Genomic DNA, 23,860 nt, shown 5'->3' with positions numbered 1-23,860 from the left:
ATAGGTGAAACTATCTCTGTCAAAAGGCTCCTCGTCACCATTCGCGGGTTAGCTTTAAAGCATCGGTGGTGGAAATCACGTGGCGTCGCTGTCAGTATCTGTCGTCCGCAATCGAAGACTTTGGAAGTGGGCGAGCAATGCCTTTTCGCGCATGTCAATGCAATTGCGCACACTGCCATTTCTCATGTAAGCAAGGCCATTTCTCACATGCGTGAAATAAGATTGTTGACCCCCTTCTAAAGTCGTCTTTTTTCGGACGACAGACACCGAGTTCCACCTCGTGAGTACCACCACTGACGCTTTAAAGCTAACCCGTGAATGATAACGAGGGGCCTTTTGACAGAGATAGGTCCACCTATATCGAAACGTCGACGAGCCAGCCTGAGGCTCCTTACATCTGTTTAAAGAACTTGACTCTACATGCAATAATTGCAGCTGCGAAGAAACGATCTGCCATATTCTGTGTGAGTGTCCCCGTTTCAGTGCACCAAGACAAGAACTTTCGTATGCGCTAGATAAACTTGATAATCGCCCTCTGTCGGAACAAAGGGTTTTGGGACCTTGGCCGAATCTGTCGTCAGCACAGAAGGCGTTGAAAGTATTATTGCGCTTCATGCGGGCCACTGGTCTTAGAGACAGACTCTAAGCAGTGTCGTATTCGCCTTTCCTTTTTATCTCTCTCTATAGCATTGCAAAAAGAAAGTAAAAAAGTGCCGTGTGTATAGGTCAATCATGACCCTGAATGAATGGCCTATATCTTTCCGCTCATGAATCTACAGCGATACTTAACGGACCTTAGCTTTTTTTTTTTACATTGGAAAGCCCATGAGAAATTTGCGTAGCCATTGCCGTCTAAAATGCCGTGAGATTCGTATATGAAACAGCTCGCGTATTGACCGAAACTGGGCATCACGCCCTTGACCTGCAAATAAATCCCACTAACGCACACTCTTCTATTCGAACACTCGGGCCTTGATTTAAGTACGATTATGTAAAGGTTGTGGCCCGTTGGAGCCTGGCACAGAGCTGCAGGGATGCGTCTCCGCAGATGCGCTGATGCATATGTGGGCGCGCGTATACGTATGAAGATCTGCGGTAGTTTTAGCAACATCGACGAATAAAAGGATCGTGTTAAGAACTCCGTCTTGAGGGACGCTGTGGCAGTTCTAATAGTGCTAGTTAGCACAAAAATAAACGATTTGGATATGAAGCTACATATGCAGAAAATAGCATTCGTCTACCGAGTCCAACAGCCTGTACAGTAAGGTTACTACGTGATCGGCACTAAAACATAGGCACATTTGATGCCGAGAACAAAGGCTACATATACGCTTAACGTGCTTGTGCGCTTCGGTCAATGGTGTTGTCAGTGTAGAAGCAGCCCGTCAAAACCACGCCATTGCAATGGAGTACACATGCTACAACCCTCCAAAGACCATATTAGGCATGTGAGAATCACTCTTAACTATATCATTTTCAGCGCACAACTGAAAAGTGTAGTTCAGAGATACGACATGAACTTCGAATAGGAATTTTCTTTGTTCCTTCGTTCGGAAGTATTATCAACAAGCCAAGACTCATTAAAACGGCGAAGAAGTTCAATCGGAGCATCTCGGCTTAGGTTGCACGTTAAGCATTTTCATTTATTTGGTGTTTTATTTTTAGTCTAAATTTTCAGAGTTTTTTTTTAGATTCATAGGTCTTTACCTTAAACGTCCTGCCACCCGGTTCTTGGCCCATCCCCCTTTGGGGGTGAGCGCCATCAGAAAGAGGATATCATCATCATGATCATTATGGTGAGGTTACAGAGTAGCGTACGTAATTACGAACGCCGGTATCCTTGTATACTTCCTAAGTGCCTCACATATTAACATTTAAAGCACACATTAATCCGCTAAGGGAGGTGATGTAACAGACCACGTTCCGATCAGGCATAATTATCCATATCGCCTCTTATTTAAGTGTCGCGTTCACTAAGATATGTACATTCAAATGTCGAAAGCTTACGTTTCACATCTGTTGAAATTTTCTGCAACGCATGAGCACGCTATCTGAAATAAAAGCCCGTACTCACTAAACATTTTTAACCGTATTTCGGCATCACTGTGACTATCACGTCGTTATGACACCTATCACTACGGTGGGGGTGCTTCATGAAGAAACACTGCGCGGTAACAGATTTCTTAATACGGGCCTGGAACCTCACTCTGGGAGATATCCGATCAACACTATGTACAACTGATTTAAGCATTTCACGCATTAGCCATGCAGGAATTATATTTGATTCTTTGTTTCCTTCTTCGTTCTTCAAGTCATGACGCGTAAACATTTATTGCCGACTATAGGAACACTTATTAAGGCATTAGCAATACCAAATTAAAATGAAGCATAAGCATTTCATGACTACAACCTCGTCATTTATTGAATAAACCAGGAAACCCGATTTCTGTGGACATGTGAAATGAGAGAAGAAACGCCACTCTCTGAGTTTAGGCGGTGCCATTGCTCACTACTTCAGAGCAGGGTTTTGCTGCAGTTTCATTTCCTGGTGGAGATGTCGAAGCACGAGAGGTCACTGTCTTCCTGAAGAGAAGTCTTTCAATCTGCTGTGTTGGACCATCGCAAATAATATACAGCACGTAGGCCAAGGCCACACTGAGGCCAAAAGTTCCTATGGAATTCCTTAGCTAGAAAAGATACACAGGAAAAATATCAATGTTTTACGTAATCTCAGTGTCCGCGCGTTCACGATTTACACAATCATGAATGACGCACTGCTTCATGTACCAAACATGTAGTACTTCAAATAAAATACATGTTCGCAATACCTTGTGCCATTTGGCAAAACACAACTTTTAATATGTCTACGAATCATGATCTCAATGCAGTCATGACTGACTCCCACGTTGTGGGGAAGAATTGCATGTGCCGTCAAAGCAGACAAAATACACTCTCTTGACATTATGCTCTACGCGCACGCGCCCTGTCTGTAAAATTGCTGGGCGGGGGGGGGGGGGGGGAGGAAGACAGTGGAACATCGCAGAGGGAGGAAGGGGAGGTTAGGGGGGCATAGCAGGGCTACCCGAGAGGCATGACGCCTTTCGCGCGTCGCGTCCTAGTCTGTGCGGTCATGGCGGAGGCACGCTGCGTTGACATCCCCTGGCAGTTGCTATGGGCTTGGATGTAGTACGTGTTTCGTCTGTCGATCGAGAGGTTGAGCGCCGAGCGAGGAGGGAGCAGCAACGCAAGCGATGGCAGGCCAAGCGCGAGTCGACCGACCCCGAGACCATCGCAGGGGTGCCAGCTGTGTATCGTGCTTGATAAAGACAAGCGCATCCTGTTAACATGTTTTCAACTCAGCGTTATTGCGCGTGCCCACTAAAGATGCAATCAACAAACATTCCCTCGGAAAGCTATCTTATACGTGTTCCCTCTCTTATCTAAGACACATGAATAGTTGTTCAAATAAAGCAACGTTGTTCTTTGCTGACTGACACTTGGCTCGATTGTATTCTTTGCGCGCACGGCACGAAACAAGCTGAACAAGACCGGCAAAAAGTGCGTGCTAGGCGAGCCCAGGGGAATCCCAAAGAACCTACTTTTAGTACGTTCTTTAAGAAATTTAAGAAAGCCACAAAACGCCCCAAAAACTTAAATTTCAACCTGAATAACTCTCAAATAGGGCAGTCCTTGAATTTTTCTCGATTTGATCCCTCTAAAGTTGTTGGTTCGTTTGACAGTTTATTCAGATTGCCCATTTCCAAGTCTTTCAGAAGAAGGATTGGTCGCGAACGTCATTTTTTTTATTATTTATGCGCGTATGTTTAGCATTAACATCTGTTATTGTGATTTTTTCCCTGCCATTTATCAACCTTACATGACGAATGTATCATAGCGTTCTGTGTGTCTATTTATTAATACTTGGGCTTAGATTACGATGTTATTTATTCGTTAAACCTGTGCGTGAACATGCCGTTAGTTGCATGAACTTCCAGCAGCAGAATCGTACGAACGATAAGAAAGGCTACAGCAGCACTTGCAAACTTACGCGCAAGCGTCAATACGTACTTGTAAGAACTCGTCCACATTTATCGGTGTTTTTGTGTTGGCCATGCGTAGCAGATGAAAGAGAAGGTGCGTGAGATAAATTCCATAAGTGAGCCGGGACAGCGGTAGGAACGCCTTCCATGCCAGGAATTTGTAGAGGAAACCTCCGAAAAAAAAATTAAAGAAAAAAAGCCACTTTAAGCTTACGGAGGTGCGAACACTGCAAAATATACTTCTTTACATGCATGTGCTCAAACAGACATACACGCCATTATCTACAATCTGCGAGATCAAGATCAGCACTGCGGACATAGCGAAGAAACACTTCCGATATGCACTTCAACGCGAAAGATAATGATAATAATGGTTGAGAATGAACGTCCCAAAACTACAATATGATTATGAGGGACGCCGTAGTGGAGGGCTCCGAAAATTTAGACCAACAGGGGTTCTTTAACGTGCGCCTAAATCTAAGTACACGGGCCTCAAGCATTTTCGCGATATCGAAAATGCGGCGGCCGCGGCCGTTCACTGCGAAAGAGGCCAAGAAAGCGCAAAATCTCTAGACCAGTACATTTGTGTCGCATCATGGCGTGTCCTAATCAATTCACTGATTTCGGCTATTAGGCTTCGTTTTAGTTATGATTCCGCCATTCTTTTTTTTTTTCATAAAGTGCAGTGCTCTTAGAAATGCAGAGAACAGAGGATCTTGCTCCTTATGAATACTCCACGCGTACTCACAAATTCACACATACTCCCAAATTCCATATCTTCACCGTCTACAAATACACTGATGCCAGGCAAAAGCGCTCAGGGGCACGTAAACAGCTCACGCACTTGCTTTTCCATTTGCGCAGGCAATGAACGGCCAAGACAGGCCTAGTGCCCAGACAAGTCTGTGGAAGCCTCCGTACAGGGCGGTAACAGAGTCAGCCGGGAAACGACCGTCATTCCACGGAATCGTCACAAACATGACCGAACAAAGAAGACAGGCGGACAGAAACCAACAGAGAGCTTGTGTTGTCTGTAATTGAAAGAAAGGCATTTTCAGCCAAACAAGATAAACAGTAGGCCAACTTAATCTGGCCGCGTTCACAAAAATCTCTCACGCAATAGAGCTCTCTGTAAGGAAAAACATTAATCCATTCTCGTGCTAGGCATATTAACGAAGGGGTCGGGCAGTGACAAAAGAGCGCTAACGAACGAAAGTATTTGTGATATTGGAGCCCTGGATAGCAAGTTGTGGCAGTTCACCATAAATTGTGGCAGATTCAAGGCTGAGCGACCTTGACTGCCAGTATTTTTTTTCTTTCTTTTTTTTTTTTTCAAGGGGCTCCTATGTTTCTACACTGTAAGAGCTATTTGTCGAAAAAGAACGAGGACAGAATCGGCGTTTATGAGCATACCTGAAACAAAATCAGGACTCACGTCACAAAAACCCTAACGCTAATATTGTTACAAAGCTCCCAGGTCTCGCCGGGTGGGTACACTGCAAAATTAACTATATGCGTGATAAAACATACAGGACTAGAATATAACTTTATTGCAGACGCCCGACATAAAGGTATCGCAAAAATTGGAGGACCCTTAAGCTTCGCCTTTAAGAGTTGAACGCAATAGCGAAACTTGGCCCCTGGTGCGCACTTCAACCACTAAGTGCATACTTATTAATGTGTATTGTTACACACACACGCACACAGACACACACACGCGCGCGCGCGAGAATGGTACATACAGGTTTTTGATCTAAAGCAAGAGTCGCATGGCTTCCAAAATATACGCCTCGCGCTTGACATCTCGGAGGCGATGAAGAGTCTCACAATGCCTCACAGATGGCAGCACATATTAAATCGCCATCTAAATACAGTTTTATTGCTTATCTTTCCAAAGTGGTTTCTGTGGACAGGCATGTGTTGTAAGGTATTGTAACTCAGTTTGGCAGTATATCATCTTTCGCCACGCGCTATTTGGGGGGGGAAAAATGAGTGCAGCTGTAAACAGTTTGTGTTGGGCAGCCAGAAAGCTGGTGTGCACTTACGGACAGCAGTATTGGCAAACTGCGAGACCAGATAGGGGTGTACTGAGTCGTTCCGCTAATGAGAGCGTCGGAAAATTCTCAAACCTCCCTTTTTTGTGTGTTTTATTTACCTTTATATTTCTGTTTCTCCTTACTCTTGTCTTTCTGATATTTCTTCAACCTTTCTCCAGCGCAGGGTAGCATACTGAAAGTTTATATTCCAGTTAACCTCCCCGCTTTCCTGATAAAATTTCTCTGTATTTCTCTGCCCCGAACACCCGACACGTGAATACAGCATGAAGAATTCTTTTTCGGCAGTGCGACAGGGAGCACTGCAATTGGATGACTACGACCATTACGCAACGCACGCCGTATACGTGTATGACACTCAACATGGTCTAGGTATACTATATACCTGGCGCAGTGGTCTTCCTTTCACTCTGTTGGAGAGAAAACCAGAGACAGTCCCACAGACGTACGTTGGGATGTGGACGAATGGCTTGAAATGGATGTATTCCAGCGTGTTCGAAAACCGTCTAAAAGCACACGAAATTGTAATTAGCCAAAAAAAAAAATAAAATCTTAGGGCAAGATGTTCCTCAGTTTATCTTTTTCCTTGATATTGGCGATGTGAGCACATTTGCATTCTTCGCCATTGTGACGTATAAATTTTCTTTACAGGAACAATGTGAACAATACCTCACATCGCTGTTTCCGAAGGTGATTCCGTGGAACAGATGCCAAATGTATGTTTGCGCTGCAGCTAAACTTCCGAATGCTGCACATATTGTGAAAGCTAAAGCAAAGCCTGCTTTGTTGTTCCTGGAAAGAGAAAAAAAAAAGTTGAAGGAGAAGGAGTACATGTTGCGAGAAAATTTGCTTAGTATCCGTAGTTACGGCTGTGTTTTCGTCTATGTGCACTGCGTAATGTCATACCAATTCAGAAGCACCGCCAGCGGGAGAGTGACAGCTGCAAATATTTGCATATCAGCAGCCACGTACCATAGGTGGGTTAAGCACTGTAAGAAACAAAAATTTAGTCTTGGAGTTGTAAGAATGAAGCTTTACTTCCCAGTGAACATGGAGGACGGCGAGGAAAAAGCCACAAACAAGCGGATTGAGAACCCTCAGCTCCCTAACCACATATGACAATGAGGACGAGCAGCACAACATGCACACGCTACAGTAGAAAAAAGAACTAAATAAAGTAACAATAAAAACCGAACACTTCGTCCCCCAAAGAAAAACACAATAAAGTCCTCAATAACCCACAGCATAGAAACAGAAACACACTAAATAATAAACACTGTTGACGCGTTTATATGGAGTCATGCGTAAATTTATAAAGCATGAGGTGTGTATTTATCAATAGAACGAAGCAATAACAACTAAAATAAAATAAAAAGACGAAAGCTCAAGTAAAATATATCGTTGCAAGCCGACATAATATTGTATCAATAATATTGCACTCAAAATAATTATTATAAAGGCATGTAATTTACATAATCAAAGATTCAGCCAATTATTAGCTTAAATGGTGAGATATATATGTCCAACGTGTGCAATTAATTCAATAAACGCCACAAATTATTGTTGACGGATCGCAAGCCATATGTGATATAGCAAGTCGGGACTTTCCGAAGTTCCGTCCGCCATGTCTCATAGGTGAAGGCACTTCTTTCCGAATTTTAGATTTCAGTAAAGAAGACATTACTTTCCTTAATACGTGGAAAATACGCTTGCGCTGGCCTATAGCGGCACAGATCACTAAATTTCACTATGGCATATCCCTTGAACAAGTGCGACGTAGGCTCGCAATAAGCAAGGAATAGTTTCCTTTTTTAGCTTTTATGAGCCTCATATTACTTCTCTATGTGTGGGTGCCCATACTTATTTGCGATAAGCTGAGCAAGGAAATGAAGTATATTTATACGTTAAGAACTTTGCGAGTAATAAATCGTGAATTCCATTTATTATTCCAGTATTATGGATTAATTTTTTGTATTATGTAATTGCCATGCTCTTCCCATTTTGGTGTGAGAGAAAAGTAATAATTGTCGGTGTTTAACGTCGCAAAACCACTATATGATTACGAGGGATGCCGTAGTAGAGGGCTCCGGAAATTTCGACCCCCTAGGGTTCTTGACCACTACACCATGACCACTACACCACCGTGACGGGCTTCAGAAAAGCGAACCCCAAAAGCTTTAACATATTTAATCTCGACTATCGAATAACGAAAAGCGGTGTTATAGTCTGCGTCGATTTTAGCTGTAAAAATTACTGTTGGTTTTACTTGTATTAATATTTAGCCTGTTGGTTTTCGTCCTGAAATTTAGTTATTGATGATCTTATTGACCGTTGAAAAAGCCGTATGTCGTTCTATATTCTGCGTCGTCCGTGTTGTATCTTGCGCTGTACAAGTGTACTCAAGATCAACTTAGGATCTCTCTGACCTCACGTGTCGAAATTACAATATTAAGAGACACCCTGTAGGAAGAGACTCCGCATTAATTTTGCCACCGGCGATTCTCAAGTGAGAGCACCTTCATATATATACAGGGGTGTTTTTGCGCCTCGAACCCATCGAAACGCGACCACAGGGGCTGGAGACAGGATGCACGCCCTCGTGAAAAATAATTAAAGAGACATCAGAACACGTAACGCCAAAGACGCACGCTTTTTTTTTCCTTGAACGAGCACAGTATCAGTACGATTGCTCCAAAGGCATTAATACCTCGAACTGCGCGGGGAGTGGACCTTAAATATACATTCGATTGCTTATTTCAGTCAAGCCTGGAGGTTTTCGCTTCTCATGTGGGCAAAAAGCACAGTTCCGTTGTTTTACAGCAAAGGCTGTTATGAGGTCGCAACAGCAGCCGATTTTGGCGGCGCAGTTGTCCACCACCACCGCCGCCGCTGCCGGTGTCTGTAACCGCTATCGCGCACAGTCAGAAAAAAATAATCAAGGATCGAACGGGATTTGAAGCCGGGCCGTATGCGTGGCAGTCGAGTGCTCTACCACAGAGCCACGCCGGTGCTTGGAACTCCTTCGCAAAAAGACCCTAAAGAGGCGTCATGTCGGGCGAGGAATCGCGACAGCGGATGTAATCAGAGTGTCGGAACGGAACGAAAACCGAAAACGAAAAACGAAAAAAACGATATTTTTGACCGGAACGAAAACGTAACCGAAACTTTATCTATTATTTCGTTCCGGAGTGAAACTGAAATTTTTTCAATCGTTTTTCGGTTCACGAGAAAATTTCGCAATCCGGAACAACTGAGCTCATGCAATGTGAGCATATCTCAGGGTATAGTATTAGCGCGTACCTCAGACAGGAGGAGGAGGAGGAAGGAAATGAAGGAAAGGCAGGGAGGTTAACCAGACGCGCGTCCGGTTTGCTACCCTACGCTGGGGGGAAGGGATGAAGGGATTAAAAGAAAGAAAGAAGAGGGAAGAAGGCACTGTCAGGGTACATATGCACCTGTCCATTGAATGCCTACAAGCGGTCGTTTAAGCCGGTCGATTTTAAAAACAGCAGTAATGCTCGCGTCGCTTTGCTGGCCTGCGATGCGTAGGGCCACGATCCGAGGATCTTCTCTTCGGAAAACGGTCTGTCGTCTAACTTGTTCAGCGCATCGTGCAGAACGTTTCGTTCGTTCACAAAACGTCCACAGAAACACAGTAGATGTTCTATCGTTTCGTTGCTATTGCACGAGTCACATTTTGAGGACCTCAGACAGGAAATCCAAAGCAAAGATATGTTGAAATTGTGCGAAAAACGAGAACAGTGGCAACCAGAGATTGCACGAGTCACATTTTGAGGACCTCAGACAGGAAATCCAAACATATCTTTACCTCAGACAGGAAATCCAAAGCAAAGATATGTTGAAATTGTGCGAAAAACGAGAACAGTGGCAACCAGAGATGTTTATATTAACGCAAGTGGACTTTTGCGCGCCTGTCAAGCAGGCGAAAGTGGAGAGGGCATTGTCGGCGCTGAAGTTTGTTACAGCGAAAGCTGTTATGAGATCACAACAGCCGATTTTGGCTCCATAGTTGTCCGCGGCCGCCGGTGTACGTGACCGCTATCGCGTGGTATAAGAAAAAATTAATGAGAAACAAATTTCTAGGACCCGGGCTCTTTGCGTGGCAGTCGGGTCCTCCACCACAGTGTCACGCTGGTGCTGTTACGATCGGCCCCTGCGCCGACTAGGAAGCGGCGTCCCCTGTTCTTCGAACCGGGCGCCGAAGCGCTGCTTGCCTTGACAATGGTTCAAGCGCTTGAATTGTCCTCCCGAGATGGGACGTGAGGCGCCTTGCAGTCCGGCCCATCCGCGTTCGGCCAGACGACCATAATGGTTTCCTGTCGCCAAATCTACCTTGACGAGACAGCGGCGTCCGCGCGGATGACAACCAGCCCCACAAATTTAATCGACAAGGTGCTTCGGAGCTGCAGACCTTTTGTTGCGCCCGGCTGACCGAGCGTGTGACCCTTCGCCCTACGACCTTCACATGGCGGGGACATGTTGCACCCTTTGGTGCAAAAGCAGCAGAGTGCGGTGGCCACGCCCCAGTCGACGACGCTGACCTGGGCGAGTGTGGGTGGCACCCTCATTAGTGTTGTGTGGGACGCGATTGGACCGTCCCAACTTGCAGAAATTCCCCCATCTAGGGATCTGGGGAAAGAGACCCTTTAAAACGAGCCCCGCGGACTCATTCGATGTGCAATCGTCGTCATGTAGACACGAAATCCTCGTCCTGTAGGACGAAATCGTCATGTAGAAACAAACTGCTCGCCCATGTAAATAAACCTTCTGTTAAGTTTGCCTTCCTCCAGCCTCTTCCTCCGGAGACTCTGGTGCCTCCAAAGGCCGGTCGCAACAGTGCTTATAACTCCATCGCAAAAATACTCTACACAGGCGTCATGTCGGGCAAGGAATCGCGTTAACATGTGTAATATAGCGTGGCAGAAGAGTAAAATAACAACCAGTCATCACACAATGCTAATAGCGCAAAAAGTGTGTGGTTTAATGCTTCCCACCAGTGTTGCGGAGTTATCACTCCTGAATTGGAATGACTCCGGAATCATTCCACATTTTCGCGACCCCGGAATGGAATGGGGACAACGCTCGGAGGAATGGTATTGGAATGGAATTACGTCTTTTTCCGAAAATAGAGGACGTTTTCGTCTACGTGCTATTTTTCAAGCTTCAAACGTTAGTAAGTCAGAGCCTCGCAAGTTAACACTAAAGCAGTATTTTTAAAATGGCTTAGCTGATTACAACGGGCAGTGCGGCCCAGTGTTCCGTATTCGATGCAAAGGCGCTTTTGTCAGCATAAAAATACGCTATGTCGTCATTTTAGCATTAACAGATTTAAGCTTAAACAATATTGAAACACCACCATTCGTTCAAACATGTTGACCACGCAAATACTATCGGTAGCGGGAGAACTGCCCCTATGGGAATTAGTAGGGTGGATGTACTGCACGAGATATGTCACCGAGCTACTATTCCTCGACCTTGGCAACGTGTTTTGCGTACTTTCGCAGTTCTTAATGCATTTGATGACATCAGCTTTAGGGGGCGTTCATTCTTATCTCGATAAAATTATCAAGATTCCTTTCCTACGTTGAGGAATTACAGGAATGGAATCGGACTGCCAGGCCATTCCCTGAGTTCCAATGGGCTAATTTTTTTCATTCCGAGGAATTGAAAGGAATGGTATTGCGGCAAGTTCTAATTCTCCGGAACGGAATTGGAATCGAATGGAGGCGCCCATTCCGCAACACTCCTTCCCACCCACTGCAAAGTGCTCAGCCATAATTCTTCATCATCATCAGCCACAGCACAAAGTGCAGATAATGCCTTACAGATATGTAGCGGGTACCGCGATTCTCCGAAGAATGAAGAAAAATGGCATAGTGGGAACTTCGGTACTTCAGAAAAATTGCGACGATTTATGACGTAGTGGGTACGTTGCATGTTTACTTGTATTAGTTGCCCTAAGAGATAACAATGGGTTCTACAAAGTCCGCTCTTCTAGCTTTTGCTGTGACTTGCTGCGTGTTTCACGCAGGCCTGGCGATCTTTTTATCAGAACAGCGGTCTCGCACATCAGAGAGTACACTCAATGACGTGCTGCTTCTGAGATCGTGCTCACTCCCTTGACATAAAGAATTAAGCCAACTAAAAAAAAATCGTATTTATCTTGTGAGAAAATAAATACTATGACTTTGAAATGAATACTGGTTTGTGTTAGTTGGTAGGAATACGTGGTACAGTTACTTCTGCTCCTCTGAAGAACGTGTTTTACCCTTGTCCCACTTTCTTAAGAGGAGGGCAAGCAACTACATCACAAATCCAATGTTTTTTTAATGATTGCCTCACCTTTTTCATACTTTCTTTTTTTATACAAAGAAAAAAAACCATTATGAACCGTTACGGAACGTTTTTTTTTTTCGTTCCCGAACAGAAACGAAACGGAACTTTTTGCGGTGAAACGAAACTAAAACCGAAACGAAAAGATTTCGTTCCGGCACCCTGGATGTAATATAGCGTGGTAGAAGAGTAAAATAATAACAGGCGTCACACAATGCGAATTCAGTACCGAGTGGGTGGTTTCAAGCTGCCCACCAATTACAAAGTGCTCAGCTATAATTATTCATTGTCATCAGCCACGGCATTAACAAAGTGCACGTAAGCCTTATAGACGCGGAGTGGGTACCTGGCTTCTCCGCAGAAAGATGAATAATTGCATATATGGGTATTTCCGCATCACGAGATCAGCTGAGCTCACAAACTGTGGCTCAGGGTCTTCCCCCCTCCACGCCCTAAATTAAATAAAGCGCAAGCGGTCACACTCCGACAATTACAGACGAAAACATACATCACACGAGCCATACTAAATAGAATCGACCCAGACTTTTCACCCTACTGTCAGCGCTGTAATCCCGAGTACTGTAATGTAGACCGTACACTCTGGCTGTGCCCCTTTAAATCTGGGTCAGAATTAGCGGACAAAACCTTCTGGAAGGCTGCCATGCGCAGCGCGGAACTCGGCAACTAACTCCTGACCGTCCAGAGGGCCCGGGACATCGCCGAGAGGCTCCACCTCCCGGCACCATCTTGGGCGGAGCCACCTGGCTGAGCTAGCGGGGCTCCGCTTCCGTCCAGCCTCTGCCACTTTTGGACCAAGACAAAGTTCTTACTCACTCGCTTTCCTACTACGCAAAATTATGACAATTTATGGTGTAGTGGGTACCTTTCAACTGTACTTCCCGTTGATGTAGAGCAGGGGTCTCAAACACACGGCCCGCGGACGTCTCGCAAGCGGCCCGCGGCTTCACGATGAATAAAATGTTTGTGAATTTGCTAAATGGTACTCGCATTATGTAGTCGCCTATTGCGATTAATAACGCCTTTTTTTGAAGCCACAGAGAAGGGTCTGGTCTCAAGCATTTTTTTTTCGTGACGTAACCAATGCGGTCACCATGTGTTGAAATATAACCGTGGAACAAAATCTCTGTATTGGAATCGGCCTCCAGATTTGCGTAATTCTGGAGATCAGTATCGATATGTTTTTCGAATCATGGCGCCAATTCCTTCAGAAATGATTCATATATGAGATATAAGAAATGCGCCCTTTCAAATGGCAGCGGTAGGTGACATTTTGTTCATTCCCCCCCCCCCCCCCCTCCTCCCGCTTCCCGGCCCTTGTGGAACCAAATTTCGTGACTGCGGCCCGTTTGAGACCCCGGATATAGAGTATCAATGTGGGCTTGTGGGTACATACTGAATTTCTGAACTACAGCGCTAAGACGGGACATAGAAAGAAGTGACAAGCGCTTGATTTTGTCGCTTCTTTGTATGTCCCGTCTTAGCGCTGTTTTTCAGAAGTACTTCCCGTAGTCGACCCAAAAGTGTTTACAAGGGGCTCTAGAAAGGCCGCTCCTCTAGCTTTCGCTGTGGCGGTGCGGCGTTTCCCGCTCAGGCCTGGCATTTTTGTTTGCGTGAAAGTGGGACACCGCGCGCATTGATATGTCAATAATATACTTGATTGATAATGGATAATGTCCTAAAGCAATACCACACGACTATGCGGGACGTTGTACAGCAGGGGTCTTTGGGTTGATATTGATCAACTGGTGTTCTTCAAAACAACATACAAATTAAAGCATAAACGGGCGTTTCCGTTCGGGCTACGCTGCAGAACGCCATATTCACGTAATCGTCGCTGTGAATTGCAAATTTATTGGCATCTGTACTGGTTAAGTTTGTTACAACTGCTGTGGTATTTAGCAGTAGTTATCTTACGCGTTCCTAATGTCAAAATTTAGCGCTTACATCCTGAATGAGTGGCTTATTTTTCGTCGTATAAAACTCAAAATTGAATCACTTACCATTTGTTTTTGAGGCAAAAAGTCGTTGACGTGAAACAATAGTGTCCACCAGTTGGTGTAGCAGCCGCTCAGCTGCTGCGGCAGCAGTTCTGAATCCGCAGGGCCATCGGCAATTAAGGGCAGTAGGAACGCCATGAGAACAACCACCATCACTGGAAACGTAAGCCTGGGCGACGGTATACGCAGCCAACCTGGTACTCATCCACAAACTCTTAACACTTGCGCACTCCATACATGAAATTAGTGACCACCACACCAGGCGTTAGTTGTTATCACACAAATTGCGCGGAAATATATTAGAAATTGGTGCGACCGGAAAACGTAAGCCTGGACGACGGTATACGCAGCCAACCTGGTACTCATCCACAAACTCTTAACACTTGTGCACTCCATACACGAAATTAATGACCACCGCACCCAGCATTAGTTGTTATCACACAAATTGCGCGGAAATGTATTAGAAATTGGTGCGACCAGATAGCATATTGCGCGATCGTAATTTACAGGTTATTGCTGAAGCCCCTGCGCTCATAGTGGCTCGTAAAGTAATGTTTGCCAACGGGTACGTGCAGACATTATGCAATTGGCCCTGGCAATGCGAATCACGTCATTCGCAGTAACGGGTATACACACGGTTAATATGTAATTGCTGGGGGTTTTACATTTCAAAACCACGATTTGATTATGTATACACACAATTGAAAAGGGGTGTATGTTGTGACCGGTGTCAAAACAGTGCACCTATCTCTCTGATGATTTGGGGGGGGGGGGATCTCTGCCCACCGCCCCTAACCATCTAAAAAAAATTACACCATCTCCCGCTAAAGGGGACCATGAGGCGATGCGAAGCCGGAGCACTTGCGCGATCGCGTTCCGTTGGCGTTCGTTGGGCATGCTACCGACCTCGCGTCGTGGAACGCGAAGAGGGACGCTACGCGCGTCGTATCTTCCATCTAGCCTGGCCGTTAATTCTCACAGGGCGAGCGGGGAACGCGGTCGACAGGCGAGCGAGAGGAGGGCAGCGAAGGAGAGGAGGGAGAAGGGGAGGGGACGCGCATGCGCTCGAGCTCATCGCGGCGTGGCGCAGGAGAGAATTTCGGCATGTCTAGCCCGCGTTTCAGAGGAAGAGTGGAAAGGGGAGGGGAGAGGGGTATGGGAGAGGAGGAGGAGAGGGGAAGGGGAGAGGGTGAGTGGAGAGGAGGTGTGTGGAGAGGGTATGCGCATGCGCAGTAAGGGTGGTGACGCCGCACACCACCACCACCGGATTGAGCTCCGCCTTAAGATACTTCGCATCTAATAGGGCACCATTCTGCCCCATAGCTTCACTCAGTCGGACCTTTCACGTCATTTTTTAGTGCGCAGGGATGTGGCCATAGAGTTTCCTACAATACTTACTAGAGGGAACTCTGGCGCTAGTGTCTATGGGAGCTACAACGCATGGCGCTTCAGCCAGCATGGGAATGATGGGCAGTACGGGGATTTGTCTAAACTTCGTTCTTTCGGCTCCGTTTGGCTCCGCGTTGCCTGCATCCTCTTTGTCGCAAGACAAAGTTCAGCAAAAGTCAGCAGTTCCACTTCACCACTTTAACCCTTTTAGGCTCACCAATTCAAATCTGGTCACGAAGTTCACAACGACCCATTCTTTTGTCCGAAAGAAAACCAAAACACAGCAAATAAACAAAACCACAAGTGCGTTCGAAGCCCGCAAGTACAAAGACTAGGCAAATCCGTGTACTACACCCCATCATTCCCATGGTGGCTGAACGATCGCAGCGCCAGAGTCCCCTCTAGTTAATTTTAGGAAACTCTATGAATGTGGCTACGTATGTTTTTTAGCGATAATGGCGACCGAGGACCTCTGATGTTGCATTCAAAGAATTTTGAATGCAACATCAGAATGCAACATTGCTTCCCAAACCTTTACACCTACAAAGCCGGGGACCAATGGCAGGCCGTTGTGAGAAGCACGTCATATCTTCGTTTTCGTTTTTGCATTCTTTCCGGAGCTTGTTTTCTTTCAGGCACAAGCAACGCGGGTAGGGGGGTCTGTAATGAAACTTGCCCCCCCCCCCCCCCTAATTGAGGAACCTGCGCACGCCTCCGATAACAGCCCTTCGAATGTGAGCACGCAGTGTGGCTAGCAGCGCCGGAATTGGGATCACTGCGATAGAAGAGTGATATGTGCAGCCATAGTAACCTTTTTTTTACCTGTATATTGCGAGCAGCTCAGTTATATGGTAAGGAAACTTATAAATTAAATATAGCAAGTATCATATATACCCATAGAATACCACTCATAAAAAATTAGACGTTTGTGTTTTCTTTTTTTTTTTCTCTTTGCACTCGGCCCCACACGCGATGCGGGAAACAAAAAGCGGAAGAAACGCTTCTCTTGATTAAACGAGTCAAAAGGACACGTATTTCGAGTTATTTTCCGCAAAAAGTACTCACCTGATGTACCTACGTGCGATCGCCACCGCGAAAGAGCGGATGGTTGCATTTGAGCCAGCCATAGAGAAAGACAGGGCAAAGCCACTGTCGTGCATGAAAGAGTAAGCATTATAGCAATACAACTCGGCATTGAGGAAACGCAAAGATAAACAGAGCCGCAAATAAAAATAAAAAGAACATTTAGTATGTAAGTTGTCCATTGCCAAAACAATGTAATCCATCAGACAACACCAACAGCCTCTTTCTTACTTAACTGAGCCTACACAATAACGACAACGTTTCTCGCCTCAGCATTCCACTTCATTGGCTATATTTGCGTCTGTAACATATTCTGCTTAAATAATGGAAGACTGGTTATATTATCGGTACAATGAAAGACCCATATTTCTCCAGCGCTTCGCCTCAATTGCACTGGATATGACATGGAACAAACCAAATGCTTATATGATGTGTTGTCACGCAGTCATCTTGTCGTCTAATGGGTTCACCCCTAGGAGGTAATATACACATCTGCAGGCGCATGAAGTTATTACAGATTACAGTAATTTATCCACGTATTCGTGCAGTAAAGGCAAAGCAACTGCAAAAACACAAACAGAACTTCTTGGGCAAGTTGGTACTTAACTTTACCCTCTAGTTTTGCGAAATTCATAGCGTGAAAAGGGCGCAGGTCACTTGAGAGTATTTAAGCGCGTTGAGGACTGCCGATTTCATAATTTTTATTCAGAGTGATTGAGTTAAGGGAGTGAAATAAGCACATTTTCTACTGTACTGACGAGACTTGCCGTGTTGTTTTCCTTTTATGTCACACTTTCAGGCAGCATTAACATACATTGGCTTCAAGCGCTTATATGATAGGAGCAGCACTGACCATAAGGGTGTACTGAGTCGTCGTATTTACGCTCAAGTTTAACATAAGCTTTCGCAAAGTTTGGTGAACACTAGTTTAGTGAACGAAGAACGCCCAAATAAATGTCTTCTCAATAGTCTGCTGCTTGTATTTTACAACTTTGGGTGTCGGCGTTCTTCTAAACTTCCCCATTAAAGAGAAAGAAAATTGTCATTATTCCGGGAATAACACGAAGCTTCAAACGAAATCTCAACACGTGGTTATCATAACATTGTGCTTTGAACTGTACCGTAAGCTGGTGTGATTTTTGTTGGACAGTGTAAAATGACTGAGCAATAAAATGAGTAGGCAAATAATTGGTCAAACACAGTTGCCAACAACACGCGTTCGACTCGTTTGTCTCGTGCTGTGCAAGATTGTCGATACACAGAATTACTCGTGTCAGTGTCGTACCTCATGAAGAAAAACGTCGACACACTTAACACACCGTTGGTAATAAACTGGAACCAAGGCTTCGATGACAGTCGCATCAATTCAAACGGGCTGTCTGTGGAAAATAAACAATAAACAGAATTAAAGGTGTCCTTTCATACGAGTAATTGATGAGGTAAAAATGTGCACTGCGGAATGAAATAATCGAGTGCGTATTCATACGTTAAGAGCATACATATAGAGAAGACAAACAAGCAACATTGTGTACCTTGTTAAAAATTGTGGAGTGTTATATAGGTAACCCCAATTTGTTGTTTGTGCCTGTTAAACGGATCGTAAGATCACTGCTATTCGAGGATTCGCAAATACGCCATTTGGCGAAAAATCTTTGGCGAACCGGTTCGCCGGTTTTGCATCGATCCATGCGTACCTGCACCGCTACAGACTGCGTTCTCAAGCGCAAAATATAGACACGCGACCGCAAGAAGTACCTCAGTGGGCCGAATCATTCGACGTATCCCACAGAATTTGCATTTTAACACTTCTAACACCTATCTCAGAGGTGCGTGCCTAGGAATATATATCCGCTTGGGGCCGAAACTCGAACACTTCTTGAAGGACCTGTATCCATTTGCAAAGCCAGATGGAAAACGGTACGTACAAGCGGAGCGACTGGGTGCGTGCTTTTCAAAATGATGATACTTACGCAAAAACTCCGCCTGAAGGGCGATGTACTCATGGTCCAGCAAAACCCAGTAGGCACAAAATACTTTCAGGCCGCTCAGAAATAGAAGGGATTTGTTAAGCCCGGTGTTTTCTGTCTTCAGCAGCGCCTTCGTGTTCGATACTGCCGAAAATATTTTTGCCACCTTGAGGAATGATCCTGTGAGAAAACGAAAATTAAGTACACATATTCGCTCGTAAACATAGGTCGAGAAATGCTACTTATGGAGTGAAACATGGTGTCAAAGCAGGTTAAGATTCATGAGAAAAGACCAGAGATGTCTTGACAAGTAGACTTGTTTTATAAGACAGCACTGACATTATCAACAAGTTGGAAAGGCAAAGATGTCGGCGTATTCGTAGGCAACATAGGTCACTCTTGGTGACGGCTATGTTCAATGAGAAATGTTAGTTCAATACATCTAGTGACGGTTGCTGACTTTCTGGAGCTGAAACCACTGGCAGTAATAGATCTGCCTGCAACGCTTTCAATACCGTGTGAAACGTTGTATAGTCAGAATCCCCGTTTACGAGCTAGGGAAATCATGAAATTGGGGCTTATTCTAGTTACGACTGTCTGGAATTATGAGACGTGCCTTACCTGACAAAGAATTGTGATCCGTACTCCACTTTTCGATTACAGTGGCTACAAGCACCAAACAGAGAAGTGTAGAAAGAATCGTTCTGTGCAAAGGGAAGATAAAAACGTCACAAGTGAGCCCACGCTCCTTCAGCAAATGTCCTCTCTTCTCGTCTGACAGTTTTCTCACACTGAGAACACCTGTGCCCATGTCCACGCTTTCGCTTCACCAGACCACCTGCACCCTTTCACGGAGGCCTGAATTCCATATTGCTGTAACACTAAGAAAGCATGAACGCGTTAGTCTTTTAATCGCAATAATAGTGTGTCACTAAGAGGTGAAATTATCAGTACACTTTGAGAGCCAGCGTCACTGACAAAAAATTCGGCAGATCTTACGTCTTGTGGGACTCGGTTTCATGCGAAGCAGTCAACGAGTAGTTCTATGCTGCATTTCTTGGCTTTGAGCCAAGAGTTACGAGGTGGATCGACGTTTTTTTGTAAGTGTAGTAGTTGTGTGCACATCGTGGGCTTATCACGCACGTCGACAACGCTGGCGTTTGAAGGATAACTTACGGTCAGACGTAACATCAGCACTCACGTTAGAGCACATACGCCAGCATCATCGAAACGAAGTGCACTTTACGGCGGCGCAATGATGTGAATATCATACGTAAGTTTCGTTAGCGTATTCCTCCGTGGTCGAGCAGCGTTGGAATATAGCTTGCTGAATCATAGGAATACAAATGTAATATTTATTAGACTGCTATGAAAGCGGAGTAAACGCTGGAACCACAGAAGTTAACCTGACATGACGCCTGCGTCGTAGGATTACATATGCAGTGTTTATTGCTTTGTTATAAAATTAGGTAGCCAGCGCCTCAACCACAATTGACGTCACACCGACATTACGCCTGCATAGGGCGTTATTCCAAAGCAGTTTCTAGACCTGACGGGGCTCCGTGGTAGAATACCTTATTGCCACGCAGAACGCTTGGGTTCGATTCCTGCTAGGATCCTAATATTTATTATTTGCACTCGTGGGGTTAACGCTGCCGATGTCGGTTTTTCTTAACGCTCTCGCATTTAAATTATCAATGTCTTTTCTCGCCGTTCCTTGGTAGATATAAAGTGACAATCACCTTTGGCGCATACCCGTGCACCGCGGCCCGTGGTAAACGGTATGAGCCACACGTGTCTGGAGGAACGGGTTTGACGACGTACGCGACGGGATTATCATGTAATTCATGTCATGACGAGACAGTCATATTCGTGAAATCCTCTGGCCCTCCCATGCCAATTTTGGTCTACTCCAAGCATAGGCGTGCGCAGAGGGGGGGCAGGGGGCGGCCGCCCCCCCTAATCATCTAAGAGGGGGGCGCAAAATCTGCCCCGTACATTGACCCTTCTAGTCACCTAAGAGGGGGGGGGGGCGCAAAATCTGCCCCATACATGGACTTTTTAGGGTGGGGGGGCGCTGCGATGAACCTTCGCCCCCCCTAATGGGGGGGAGGTGATTCTTAAAAGGAAGAAGGAAATGAAAATGGAAATTGGGTGTGGAGTGCACAATAACTGTCTCTCAAGTGAAGACACCTCAACCGATATCCCCTAATGAGGAACCCTGCGCACGCCTATGACTCCAAGGTAAGGAGGCGATCACGACAGCACCCAGATGTAAGCGGATAGATAGATAGATAGATAGATAGATAGATAGATAGATAGATAGATAGATAGATAGATAGATAGATAGATAGATAGATAGATAGATAGATAGATAGATAGATAGATAGATAGATAGATAGATAGATAGATAGGAACCCTGTCAGATAGGAACCCTGTGCACGCCTATGACTCCAAGGTAAGGAGGCGATCACGACAGCACCCAGACGTAAGCGGCTAGATAGATAGATAGATAGATAGATAGATAGATAGATAGATAGATAGATAGATAGATAGATAGATAGATAGATAGATAGATAGATAGATAGATAGATAGATAGATAGATAGATAGATAGATAGAAACGCTCAAAGTACCTAGGGCTCGCTAAGAAACGCTTCTCATTTAAAAAAAATCCTCGATGCTAGGTACCATAAAAGGATACCACTAGCACACATAACAGCGATAATTTCATGATTGCCAGTAGTTGCAATAGCTTAATTTCGTCATTTATTGTTATGTTTAGTGAAGGTCTATATCTTTGTGGACCACACTTTAAAGAGGAAGTGATAAGAAAGCAATGAATGACTTCCGGCAGGAAGTAAATTGACTGTCTCTGTGTGCTAATATGCCTGTAAGTTATCAATGGAGTCATAACTCTTTTTGCTTTATGTTGAAGTACCTTATCTGGCAAAGAAAACGGAAGCTTCGGGCATCTTGGATATAGCGGCTGCTGATTTTTTCTGTAGTATGATGGAACTTGAGAATAAGTGTAAGCTTTTGTCACTTGTCACTGCCGCCGCTCTCCCACCCAGAGAAAATTTGCATAGATGCGCCACGCAATAGCATTTGCTCATTTCCGTGATATCAAGCACCTTTCGCGTATTTCACGTGGTGCTATTCTTATACCAACAAATGTTCGTTTCGCTGGTTCTAGGGGGAGAACTTCCTGGGCAATTTCAGGAAAGATTCCGACATAAATGCTCGGGAAAACATAATATTTTAACTAAGGACGCCGAACTTTTAATTGGTAATATGCGTAGTACTTAGATTAGCAGCGAAAAAGTACTTACGGTTACAACGGAAGCCACCTAGCACGACTCTCTTGCACACATGAATGGCAGGCGCGCCACAGTTCTGGGGACGGAGCTTGTAAAATAAGCTATGCAATGTATCAGATTATCAGAGCGAATATCTTTTTTAGGCTGTTCGAACCAGCTACAAAGGGTGAAACAGGGCTAGAGAGGGCGAAGTGGCACAGTACGAAATTTTTATCTAATTTTCTAATCCGAATTCGGTCAGGCTTATTGTTCTTAGCATACAGCCAAAGTGGACTGCTTTTTGTAGCTTTTTCGCCACTGGTTCTCGGTATCTTGTATAACAGCAGTCCACTACAAATATATACTATGTGTCCCAATAATTCCCTCTTAGTCATGCGTGCTTTCTCAAAAGGAAATGATTGGTAATTTTCTTTCCACAAAAATGAACTAAATAAAAATGTTTTCATACATAGGCGTACACAGCAAGCTCATAGCAGGACAGTCTTTAAATCGTTTCGGACCATGCTCGTGTGCGTGTGTGTGTGTGTGTGTGTGTGTGTGTGTGTGTGTGTGTGTGTGTGTGTGTGTGTGTGTGTGTGTGTGTGTGTGTGTGTGTGTGTGTGTGTGCGCGTGTGTGTGTGTGTGTGTGTGTGTGTGTGTGTGTGTGTGTGTGTGTGTGTGTGTGTGTGTGTGTGTGTGTGTGTGTGTGTGTGTGTGTGTGTGTGTGTGTCGCAAATAAAAAGGCCGAATATCCTGGCGCACTGCTACCATCAGACGTCATATCATTCCATTACTTTTAGGCCTATTAATACTGCAGATATATATGACATCATTACCAACCTCTTCCTTTGTAGAAAATAAGGAACACTCTACTTCGCTATTGATTTCGAACGCGAAAGCATTGCGAAAACCATGATCTTGGGATCAGCTGAATAATGAATTGGGCAAGAAAACCATACCGCGCGATACAAGTACGTTCAGGTCATCGGCTGTGCAGGCCGACGGTGTGCAGATGCCGATACGCACGCTCTGTCTTCCACTCTTCGTGTCTGCCGTGGCTGTCAGAGGGTTGAAACGACCCTGAAAAGAGTTAAGTTGCGCTTTTCGGAACTCTACTGTGCAGCCGAGAAGAACAGTTCAGCAAAGAACAGGTAGACGCAATGCCCGTACGTGCAGCGTCATGTTAACAGTAATTGAATAGAATGTTTAATGCCTGTCGAGTACTGAACTGCTAAGCCGGAGCGCTGCACTTTCTGTGAATCTCCCAAACTATTCAAGGCCGTTTATATACAATTCCCTTGAATATAACAGCTCAGTTTTGAGAATAAATTGAATTCCAGCATTAAAAGCCCAAAAATCTAGAAGATGCCAGGCATCATTTTTGTTTTCTGTTTACAAAGTGGTGATAGTTGCTTGCCTGTAAGTCTCCTTCCTGGTTAAAACGACGAACAAGGTCTTCCATTACATGGCGAGGTGGCTGCAGGAAAAGTGAGCAATACTGGCCTTTGAAGTTCACTTCACCATTGTCGCTGTGGGCTACAGTGTGCAGGCATTGTTCGTAACCTCCGAGGCTCACTACACCACCCTCCAGTACGTTGCTAGGCATAAAGCCGTTGGCAAGGAGCACTGATAAAAATAAAGGCGAGGAAAGAACAGC

At 45.0% G+C, this 23,860-nt stretch overlaps 1 protein-coding gene across 1 annotated transcript; it reads right to left on the bottom strand.

Moving 5' to 3' along the window:
* Positions 1 to 2,448: 2,448 nt before the first annotated feature.
* Positions 2,449 to 23,385, bottom strand: LOC119399242 (nose resistant to fluoxetine protein 6-like). Its single transcript, XM_037666062.2, has 12 exons — positions 23,374 to 23,385; positions 23,163 to 23,283; positions 18,909 to 19,085; positions 18,224 to 18,317; positions 16,921 to 17,004; positions 14,470 to 14,635; positions 7,001 to 7,083; positions 6,764 to 6,886; positions 6,480 to 6,600; positions 4,885 to 5,071; positions 4,069 to 4,211; positions 2,449 to 2,687 (listed from the first exon to the last, which is right to left on the bottom strand). The coding sequence occupies exons 1-12, from the start codon at positions 23,383 to 23,385 to the stop codon at positions 2,490 to 2,492; spliced, it is 1,509 nt and encodes a 502-aa protein (XP_037521990.2). The 3' UTR covers positions 2,449 to 2,489.
* Positions 23,386 to 23,860: the final 475 nt, after the last annotated feature.

This window comes from Rhipicephalus sanguineus, chromosome 1, assembly GCF_013339695.2.
Source record: "Rhipicephalus sanguineus isolate Rsan-2018 chromosome 1, BIME_Rsan_1.4, whole genome shotgun sequence".
NCBI classification, from domain to species: Eukaryota; Metazoa; Arthropoda; class Arachnida; order Ixodida; family Ixodidae; genus Rhipicephalus; species Rhipicephalus sanguineus.
The sequence above is the reverse complement of the archived record's forward strand: the minus strand, read 5'-3'. Positions and strand labels throughout refer to the sequence as shown.

What these genes read in the sequence shown, in the direction of transcription:
- LOC119399242 (XM_037666062.2), bottom strand. An exon ending in GAACGTACTTGTATCGCGCG is followed by an intron (nt 19,086 to 23,162) that starts GTATGGTTTTCT and finishes GTTTTCTCACAG; the next exon opens with GATCATTCCTCAAGGTGGCA. An exon ending in CTGCGCAAATGGAAAAGCAA is followed by an intron (nt 4,212 to 4,884) that starts GTGCGTGAGCTG and finishes TTTTTTTCGGAG; the next exon opens with GTTTCCTCTACAAATTCCTG.